At 42.2% G+C, this 10932-nt stretch overlaps 2 protein-coding genes across 2 annotated transcripts; one reads left to right on the forward strand and one right to left on the reverse strand.

Moving 5' to 3' along the window:
- The first annotated feature begins 762 nt into the window (after positions 1 to 762).
- ndufa6 (NADH:ubiquinone oxidoreductase subunit A6) lies at positions 763 to 4211 on the forward strand. Its single transcript, XM_080774903.1, has 3 exons — positions 763 to 924; positions 2453 to 2568; positions 3974 to 4211. Exons 1-3 carry the CDS (start codon positions 786 to 788, stop codon positions 4103 to 4105), a joined length of 387 nt encoding a protein of 128 aa, XP_080631029.1. The 5' UTR covers positions 763 to 785; the 3' UTR covers positions 4106 to 4211.
- Positions 4212 to 6381: 2170 nt separating this feature from the next.
- smdt1a (single-pass membrane protein with aspartate-rich tail 1a) lies at positions 6382 to 8872 on the reverse strand (the record flags this gene model as incomplete). The annotated part of the gene is made up of 2 exons (XM_080776468.1): positions 6382 to 6846; positions 8705 to 8872. The coding sequence occupies 2 exons, from the start codon at positions 8870 to 8872 to the stop codon at positions 6709 to 6711; spliced, it is 306 nt and encodes a 101-aa protein (XP_080632594.1). The 3' UTR covers positions 6382 to 6708.
- Between the last annotated feature and the right edge of the window lie 2060 nt (positions 8873 to 10932).

The raw sequence follows: 10932 nt of genomic DNA on the forward strand, positions 1-10932 counted from the left end.
GCGTTAAAACAACCGGATTAAGGTTGGTGAGGGTGCGTTAAAATGACCGGATTAAGGTTGGTGAGGGGTGCGTTAAGGGTTGGGAGAGGGTTAAGGTTAGGTTTAGGTGTGCTTCCCGGGACGTGGGAGGTTAGGGTTATAGGGTGAGGGTTTGAGATAGGTTGTAGCCGGACTAATGACTAGTCTAACCAAATGACTAGTCTAAAAATAAATGCTATATCATAGCCCGGAGTGGTTGAAGTTTAAGTGGTTTAAACATAAAATAATTTACGTAGTTACGTGACAGTTACGTGACAAACTGACATGTTACAGTATGTACAACACAGTATGGCATCTCCCTATAGTACCCCCCTTCACATTCAGACAGTAGATCCTGTGATCTTTTGTGGCCAGATGTAATTTCCTGGGGTCTAGTAAGACTATAGTAAGTAATAGATGAATAAAAATCGCTATAACATTGTGTTAAAAAATACATATTTAGCCCATATAGACAGTAAAAGATTTAGGCTCATGTTCGAATGCCCCCCGCCCCCTGTCAAAAATACCTAAAATCCCTAAAACGAAAGAAAGCAGCACATGAAAAACAATTTACACTCTTTTATCTTTTACTTTCTCTAATAACGACCTAAAAAAACCATGAACCTTGGTTGTAAAAAAAAAACTAAAGTTGTCCTTAAACGTCCTCGCCTGTAGGTGGCAGCAGCACGACCTCTGTCCTATATGAAGTATCATAAATAATGTACTTCCTTCCGTTGAAGAAGGAGGAGACGTAAACAGCGACTGTCATGGCGGCCAGCGCGGCGACCCGAACAGCAGCCGGTGCTGCGAAAGTGGTTAAACCTATCTTTTCCCGGGACCTGGATGAAGCCAAACGCAGGGTTCGGGAACTGTACCGGGCCTGGTACCGTGAAGTGCCAAATTCAGGTATATTGGCTACTAGATTCGTGCGTAAGAGGCATATAAAGAGAGTCGTGTTAGCCGTCAAGGTCGTATCTGTGTTATGTGCTGTAAAGCTGGCAGTGGCTAGTCATTCAACTATTACTCGTAGAATGATTGGGTAATTAGTAATTACCCACGCATTTAGGAAAATAAACGACATTGTATTTGTGGACTAAACTGAAGTTTATATCAACGCAAAGATGTCGGGGTCCTCGATCGTCTCCGGGATTGTCAGCTGCATATATAATATTATGTTCTGGCTGGACAAACTCACTCATACAATTGACAGCAATTATAGCGGCATGGCTAGGAATGAACACACTTTAACTCAGCAAAAGCAATATTATTCTGATGATACGGTGGTTACTTAAGGTCCAATCTGAAAATAATGAAAAACGTAATGGACCCAATAACGATCTCCCAGGAAGGCATTCAACAGTTCAGATACAATCATTTCGTATGGTATTGGGATAGGTTGAATACTGTGGCGCATGCATGCGATGCTTTCTATATACAGGCTGACAAATAATCAATTTTGTTTGTGCATATGCATGCACACAGACTATTTCCCTTTATTGTATTATGGTTGAACTTTGGTTAGATTTCTTTGCTGTGGTATGGTATAAGTTAGCCCTAGAACGGCTCTTGTTGTTATACATACAGTATGTACAGTATTTCACATACATGAGCCATAGTACACCCTCCTTGATTTCTGGTAGAACTTTAAGATGTGCGGCCTAAATGTGATAAATGCTCCGTTTGTACTCGCCCATTAAATAATTCCAAAGACGTGGAGAGAAAAATGGTCCTCTAGTTTTATATCCATGTGAAAGTTCTGGCACAAAACGGTTTGTGGTCACACAATTGGCAGGTGCTTTGCGAATTGCGATAGGTGCTGGGTAATTAATCACACCACCTGCCAATTGTGTGACTGCAAACTTTTGTGTTTCCCTGGTCAATTGGTGAAGATGTCTGCGGTAAACAGGACGTATTTGTAAAATCAGTTCATCGATTGTTTCCGGGCCCCCCCTCGCCCGGAGAGAAAGATGTCCGTGTGCATCTCTTGAAAAAGTGGAGATAATTCACTAAATACACGTTTTGTGCCAGAACTTTCACATGGATATAAAACTAGAGGACCATATTTCACTCCACGTCTTTGGAATTATTTAATGGGTGAGTACAAACGGAGCATTTATCACATTTATGCAGCAGATTTTCATATCTACCAAGATCTGGTGCAAGCGATCTATGCCTGAGATACATGAAAATGTACGAAGTATAATTAAATGATCACAGGCATTCTAGGTCTAGGTATAAGTATAACCCTGATATGTTTATAGTAATGGAGCTTTACAGAATGTGTACTAAACAAGGTGGCCATCTATTGGCCTCAAGTTCAGCCTCATATCTTTTACATTTCAAGCATTCGTTTAATTGTGTTTTTGTGGAGGAGTCTAGGTTGTTTATATGGATAATGCACATTGTAACACTGCATCATTGTGTGCATCCATAGTGGCATTGTTCCAGTTGGATATAACGGCACGTCAGGCAAGGGAGAAAGTAAGAGAACTGTTCAACAAAAACAAGCAAGTCACAGACCCACGTGTGATTGACCTGCTCGTCATCAAGGTAAACCTCATCAACTAGTTGGCTCCTGCCTCATCTAGCCTGTCCCGTTCATAGCCCTGGTCCAGTCTCTCACTGATGCCCTCTGTAGCAATTTTCCCACTGCCTTGCGAGGCTCTAGAATTCTCCGAACGACTCAGTTTTGAGACCTTAACGCCAGGGCTCCACTGGACGCGTTGCGTCTCCGTCGCGTCCTGCTCGCGTCATGACAACGTCACGCTAGAGGTGCTCCACCGCAGGCTTTTGAAAACTGCGCGCCAGCAACATTATGGGTAATGTATTGTACGTACGTGCGTCCGTCAAAAAACGAACCGGGGCAATTGTTGAGTCACCGAACGCAGCACAACGCAACGCGGGCAGTGGAGCCACCCTCCATTGATTAAAAAGGGAACATTCCCGACACTGACGGAGAGGCGACGCGGACGCGCCCGGTGGAGCCCTGGGGTAAGGTAAAAGTCTATTCTCAAAGCTTGGAAGCGTCTCAGTTCCCCAGCTTCTCTCTAAAATGCACTATTTTTGTCATGAAATAAACCTGTTCAGTGTTTGCATCAACCTCATTGAACCTGTAGACTACGCTAACTTGGCCATTCACCATGATACTCGTATTGATGCACTTAATGCTGCTAGAATTTCTTGAACATTTCTTTCTGCTTTCCAGTTAGAATTGGATCGAGGGCTTTAAATGAATATACCGAGGCTCCTGAGATTGTTTAATGACCTTTTTGGAGCATAACGCCAAAGTATTTGCGCCTTTTGATCCATGAGAATAGTTCCATGGCTTCTTGTCGAACCGAAAAATATGCCGCCGTCGCGATCCGGAACAACAACAACAGGCAGTGAGAGCTGCTGGAGTCCAGTTGAAACTGTATACCGTTCACGTGCATTGAACTCATTTTCCCAGAAGCCCTTGCAGCCCAGAGCACGGGCCGATTTCCGGTATCGTCATCATAACGCCACGGCCTCGTCACCAGGTCCGCGACAAACCCGCTATTTCTTTTTAATTAATAAAAAAACGGCGAATTAAACACATAAAAACAAATGGCGGGTTTGGCGTATTACGCAGGGCAGAAACATGGATTAACCCATTCTGACCGGGAACCCATTCTGGTGTCGGCATCATGTTATGCTTTAGCTATTGAAAAATAGCAGATCTACAAGCTCGTAGCGCGCCACCGAGTGGCGCGCTACGAGCTTGTAGGTCTGCTATTTTTTGAAAAATCGAAGAAGGACTGACATTTTTAGAATCTGATCTCAGGTCAGAATGGGGTAATCAGACCAGTGTGTGTGTCCAGTGGAAAACCTCGTATGAATCTGATCTCAGGTCAGAATGGGTTAAGTAGCGTGGAAAGCGGCTTTTGCAGCAGAACTGTTAAGTACAGTAATGGTTCTGTATTTTTGTTTCCACCAGGGAAAGATGGAGCTCCAGGAGACCGTCAACGTTTGGAAGCAGAAGACTCATATTATGCGGTATTTCCATGAGTCAGAGGCAGCTCGCCCTACAGACTTCCTGTCCAAATTCTATCATGGTCACGACCCTTGAACTCTTGATATAGAATATATTATGTTCTGTGACCTCTGGCTCCTTCCCCTGCTTGTATTCCTCTTTATTCAAATGTAAATACATTCACATTACAAATCTGTCTAAATCTGTGCCTCATGATCTTTCATTGGATGTATTCTTTTTTTTTTTTAGGATGATCTAGAATGGTATGTGTTTCCCTTGAAGAAAGAATGGGCTGGTGTTGTGTAATGACACACAGCCTACCAGACAGAGGCACAAGCTTGATTTAAGTACAGGAATTTGAGGTATATTACACAGACTGGTTGAACATTCCAAGTCGGGCTAAAGGCTCATACATACTCCAGTTTTAGGTGATAAGTTATCACCTTCACCCAACACCGTCACCTTATAATGAGTCGAGGCCATCATACTTGCGGTGATGTCCTTAAGCATTGACCCCGCCTCCCTCTGGTTCAGATGCAAAACCGCCCACCCAACTTGTAGACCAGGGGTGCCCACTGCCCACACTTTTATGAAGTGAGAGCTACTTTAAAAAATGATCAGCTCAACAAGATCTACCCACCATTGGTGAAAATAGTTTAGATATGTACCTGAGGGGGCTTTAGAATAGGGGCGCTGGCTTTACATATAGGACAAATGCACTTGGAATGGGAAATAGAGGGGGAGAAATCTAATAGGGGTTTTCTGTATTTAATTTGTGCACAGCAACACTGTTGAAAACAAAATATTGCACTGTGAGTTTGAGCATACAGGCCCCTTTTGTCAATCAATCACCTTTGTCACCTTTAACTCAAGTGGCAGATTCCAAATTTATTTTATTTTATACATGTGATCTACCTGCACAGCCTTTGTTCTGATCTACTGGTAGATCGCGATCTACCTTTTGGGCACCCCTGTTGTAGACCAATCAGTGAACGGGGTGATAGCTCCAGAGTGAAAGGACTTGTCCGATAGTAAAAACAGAGAGATGTGTCGGGGTCCGCGGTGATCTTAATGTTGTAGTTCTCTAACCTATAAAAGACTACACAGCGGTGATAAGCTATCACCACAAACTGGAGTATGAATGCAGCTTAATGGTCTGTGGATTTCAAGTCTTTACTCCTGTCCTCACCTTTCCCCCCCACCTCTTATGATCTTATGCAAAGTAGGGAATTCATAAATTGTTAGCATGGGTTGGTGGTATCTTAGTCACATGGACCTTGACAGATTTGTAAAGATACTTTCCTTGTATCTTCGGGAAATCCATGCCTTGGTTATAGATAGTATATGCAATTTGTATGAGTGTGTGTGTGTGTGTGTGTGTGTGTATAGACACAGTATACTTTATGTATCTTAACCCATTTTGCGTGTTTTAAGCATTATGTTATATTTTAGCTATTGCAAAATAGCAGTTCTAAAACGGGTAGTCCCAATACTTGATTCTGATTGGCTGGTTACCGTCACGTGACCGGTGTAAATTCCACCGATAACCCACTCCTGGGCTATACTTGCCGAGCAAAACAAGGAAGTGATGTGGCTCGCTCTGGTGGCGCAAAGCGTAGCTACGTTTGTGAATTCAATCATTTTTATTAGGTTAATATTGCTATATGTTTGTAACCGTTTTAGAAAAGCATTAAGCCACGAGAGGTCTCAGGTTACCGGGTATTTTACACTGGCTGGGGGCGTAGGCTACAAGTCTTCTACAAGCTCATAGCGCGGCACTCGGTGCTTGCGCTATGAGCTTGTAGGTCTGCTATTTTTGAAAAATGAAAATGTAGTGCAAATCTGAATATATATATATATATATATTCTTTCAGAGCCAACGTGTTTAACTCAAATCTTTGCTTCTAGGGGGAACAACATATTTTCAAATGGGGGGGGTCGGCGGCCAATTACATAATAATCTTGGGGGTCCTTGACATGAAATAGTTTGAGAACGACTGACATAGAAACATGAGGTTTTTCAGAAAACTTAGAAGGCATTTGTAGAATGGTCTAAATGGGTAAATGCCATGCAGTGAAGTGGGTAAATGTCAACGTTTGGTTGTGTATACAAAGAACACGGAACAGGTGTTCCTGGGTTCCATTGCAACCTTTGCACATTAATCAGTCGCACCGTATTCTTGAATACAAAGGTGCCATGAACCTATCAACTTGATAACAGCATTTGGTGGAATTTTACAATTGTGATAATTTCCCTTTTTTATTAAGACTTGCAAACACAGAATAATACGATCACCAGACTGGTACACCCCCATTTCTTATCTGGTGAAATCAGTGTAACAGCTTTTAAATCCAAGGCAGATGGAGGAAAAGGCAGCAGTCAGAACTTCAGGAAGTACTATCCTTGGTTTGTCTATACGGAAGCTCACGGATTTTTACACAAAGCAGGGTCATCTGGGGAGGAAGAAAAAGTTAAATGTATCTCCACTGCCAGAAATGGAAAGGCAAACAAGTTGTTTACAGTCTTAAAAAAAAAAAAGAAAAAAAAAAACTTTTACAAACATGCCAAACAATAGCTTTAATTGTAGCATTCTAAAAATACATGTAACTTTTGAACAGTGTTTTTTCTCAGCCACACAATCCATGCCAGTCAGTCAGTCAGTCATAGCCAGGTTACCAGAAAGCGAACGGGCTCTTCTTCAGTCATCATCGTCGTCATCCTCGGGGACGAAGATGTCGTGCTCTTCCAGCAGTGCGGCGAAGGTCTTGCTGATCTGGGTCCCCACGTACAGGAACGGCACCACGACCACCATGAGCCGCGTGAGGCCGAAGGAGGTCTGCGCTCCACAGAGTCAAAAACATCCCCAAGATCCCAGAAACAACGTTTAGGTCATCGAAAGAAAAAGCTAACCATTTTGGTTACCGGTATGTTCTTTTAGAGAAAATGGGCTTTTGGTAGTGTAAGATTATAAAACTACTTTTAATTTTTTTTTAATGGGTTAATTCAAATTTTAAAGGTTAAATTTGGGCCGTGGGCTCAGCGGTCCAGGCACCTTGGCTGGTAATCCAGTCTGGCAGTGTGGCCGCGGGTTCGACTCCCGATCCCGACGGCCTTTACATCTCTCCCCATTTCCTGTCATGTCAGCCTACTGTCTGTCCCTATATAAAATGTTTGATTTGATCATATTATGTTCCGTTTAAATTATTCAGACCTTACTGGTCTTAACACAGCCCATACAGGTTATTGCACTGCCAGGGATACTAATTATTACATCTCTCAGGGTGCTGCTATTGCGCACGTTGGTTCACTAGAAATGGTATGTAATTTTAATTGGTATCATTTGATTTGTATTTATTGAATTGCTGTCATACATAGAAGGTGCCATAGGCATAGTTCCACTGGTCCCCAGTATACACAAAAAATCATTTTGTGGATGTATTATGAAATATATAACCCTAGTAGTAAATAGTTTTTGGAACGCACTATAATCTATCCCAGTGGTCTTCAACCCTTTTCATTTCAAGGACCATTATTTATTCAGTATTTTTGGCCACAGACCGCCATTTGATGAGATTTAGCCTCGCAGACCCAAAAACAAGGGATATTTTGTTGTCATTAATTGGTTGGATATGGTTTTTTCCACAATTCCCACGCTGTATTGATGTCGGTACCATGGCAGAGACAACAGGTAAGACTTCTTATAAATTAAAGTCATGCAGATGTTTAACAATAATTAACTCAAGAGCTAAAGATCTAATTTGTTTACCAACTTTCCATCATTCAGCTTGGGATCACCTGGTACCCCCTCAAGGACCACTGGTGGTCCCCGGACCACTGGTTGAAAACGACTGGTCTATCCAATCATTATGCCTGCCACTGAGTCAGGCTCAACTATTTGTTGCGGCATTTATCTACGTCATTTCCGGTCTCAAATCAGCATGGCCGACAAGCATTTAGAATTGTACACTTTCTCCTGTGCAGTCTGCAGACAGGAGGGTTGTGAAGGCAGCGTGTCACCACCAGTTAAGGTTCGTTTTGTTTCTGTGTCAATATTTTGGGTCGTTTGTCAAGATTTAAGTTTTGTTTTGTTAGGAGTCTAATTGGTCGATTGTGTTTCTTTCCAGTCTTTATTGTTTTTTATGTTCATAATTATGGGTTCCTTCCTTCATCCCCTTGATCCCTATATGTGCAGCCAGTGATCGAGGTGAATATTGTTTGTACTTTATTTTCGTTATGTTTTATGTGCTTTATGCTTTGTTGTTCTAAAGTGAGAGAAATAAAGCCACCCACCAGTAGTACCAGAGAAACAACAGACTCGTTTTTAAGACATCAATGGGACTCGTGACACATAGTACAACATACGTGTTATTCAATCAAAGCAAACGGCATAAACAATATTAGTTCTTCTACAAAAATAAAACTTACAGATTAGTTACAAGGCTGCATTCTGTTGCGCGTGCCAATTAAGCTGTCGCTCTTGTAGCCTGCTATTATTTATTTCACCACGGAGTAACCTCGCGTCTCTGAGGACAGTCAAGACGGGCAGTGTCAGACTGTCAGTAGACCAATTACAGGCGCTACCATGCCTCAGCCATGCCTATGCTCGGACACAAACGGAATTCACGCCCTGAGCTGAGCGTACACATAGGCTACACTAGTACACTTGTTTACCATTCAATTTTCAGCACTCTCACCTTCTTGGGCTTTGGCTGGATGGCGCCTGACTCCTTATGTACGGCCGTCCGCCACAGTGTCAGCGCCGTTCCAGAGCAGCTCGAAGTGGAAAACTTTAGGTTGAGTATTCTGGGGAAATTTCGAAACGCCGACAGGCCGACCAAGCGACCGTAGTAGGCCGACGCCATCTTTCCAGGTTAATGCAGCAGTTGCCTCGGTCGGGAGGCAGCAGCAGCAGCAATGCGGAAAACTGAGATTGACTCTGGATAACACACTGTGTGTGTGTGTGTGTGTGTGTGTGTGTGTGTGTGTGTGTGTGTGTGTGTGTTAGGTTGACTTTGTTTGGGACAGTCCCTCATTTCCAAGACTTTTCAGGCGTCCCACAAATTGAGACCCTGCCCCACATTGTGACTGACAGGCATCAGTGTTCAAATTGAGACCCTGTCCCACATTGTGACTGGTACAATGGTAAATGGTGCATTTATATAGCACCTTTATCCAAGGCACTTTACATATTGTTAATTACATTCAACCATTCACACATGCACATCTGGACCCTAGAAGTATATAGGATTCAGTGTCTTGCTCAAGGACACTTCAACGCTAACTCTGGGGGAGCCCGGGTTTGAACTAGCAACCTTGCGCTTCCCATCCAGCCACTCTACCCTTGAGCCACCAGTGCACCACCACCCTGGCAGACATCAATGTTCAATTGCCCTAATAGTTAGTCTTTAACAGTTGGCTTTCTGTTGTATGTAAAGCTTTCTTGTTGTCTCTTTTCCTGCAAGTTGTTATTGTTAAAATAACATGAGAAATAATATCCCATAATAGACGTTTGAATGTTTATAATGTTTACAATGTAAACAAGCCTCTGGGCTTTTCTGTCATTATCTATTTGGCTTTTTGTACACAACCAGCACATTACCTCACTGGGAATCTGGAGGCCACAGGTTCAAGTCCCATCTTTGACGCTGGAACTTTTTACTGTTTTGTAGTTTCCTAAAGTCACGTTTTTCATCATTTTTGAGCATTTGAAAAAAAAAAGACGAAAAGTCACCCCAAGACCATAGGACTATAGCCATAGAGTATAAAGAAGGATAGAGGCTGATCTGGCGCAAAGCAATGTAAATTGTGAAATTACTTTACTGTTGAAAAGAAATGTAATGAATGTGATTGCTGTTGGACCTGTAAATTTCAACAAAACAAACTCAAGGCTTATAGGTTACCAAGTCTATTTGTTATGGGACAAAGCCTGAAGGGACTCTTGGTGTGGCATTTTTCACTATTTCGGAGGAGGTGTTTTGAAATCCTCTGAAAAACTTCCGAAACCATGCACTGGCGAAACCACTATAGCATGTTGTTTTTTCATGATTTTCATTTTTTCATGCTATAGGGTGCCATTTTTCACGATTTCTGAGGATTTGAAAAAAAGGTGGAAAATAACGGAAAGGTGACGGGCCACAGTCCAGTGGTATTCAATTGGCGGCCCATGGAGCGCCTCCCTTGTGGCCCTTTAAAAAAATATATATATATTCTGGCAATAATAAGAGGGCTAATGAAAGTTACAGGTATGGTATGTGCGTTATGATGGCATTTTTACTGTTGAACGAAATGTAAATAATTGTGATTGCTGTTGGACCTGTAAATTACAACAAAACAAACTAAGGCACTGGTTGTGGTACTTCCTGGTTTACCAGAACGGGGTTCAACTCCCTGCGGTGGCCCTAGCTCAATTTGTTGTTTTTAAATGGTTTCTTTTTATATCGTGTTGCCATTTCATAGATTATAACCCCCCAGGTTCTCTACTGTGTTTGTACTCCATACAGTTATGTTACCAAGTCTATTTATTAAGTGACAAGCCCGAAGGGACTCTTGGTCCCTTATTGTGTATTTTTTTCTCTTCTCCTTCCGCCAAAAATAGCAGGTCTGGCTGATTGGACCATGTTTTTTGAAATTTTGAAAAAAAAAGGGTTAGCCTCGTTTCTCATCATTTTGGACCGTGGGCTATAGCCCATATCGTACGGCATACTATAGCGTGCCGTTTTTCATCATTTTTGAGGATTTGAAAAAAATGAAAAAATGAAAAAAAACGGTGGGTTATAGCCCATGTTTTTTTGAAATTTTGAAAAAAAAAAGTTAAGCCTCGTTTCTCATCATTTTGGACCGTGGGCTATAGCCCATATCGTACGGCATACTATGCACTATGGCACGCCGTTTTTTCATCATTTTTGAGGATTTGAAAAAAATG

The sequence above is a fragment of the Protomyctophum bolini genome (assembly GCF_963924005.1).
Source record: "Protomyctophum bolini genome assembly, chromosome: 11".
NCBI classification, from domain to species: Eukaryota; Metazoa; Chordata; class Actinopteri; order Myctophiformes; family Myctophidae; genus Protomyctophum; species Protomyctophum bolini.

Bases quoted from the DNA above. Each gene is read 5' to 3' on its own strand.
- ndufa6 (XM_080774903.1), top strand. From the start codon at position 786: ATGGCGGCCAGCGCGGCGACCCGAACAGCAGCCGGTGCTGCGAAAGTG. The intron at 925-2,452 runs GTATATTGGCTA...GTGCATCCATAG, and splicing joins CCGTGAAGTGCCAAATTCAG to TGGCATTGTTCCAGTTGGAT. The intron at 2,569-3,973 runs GTAAACCTCATC...TGTTTCCACCAG, and splicing joins TTGACCTGCTCGTCATCAAG to GGAAAGATGGAGCTCCAGGA.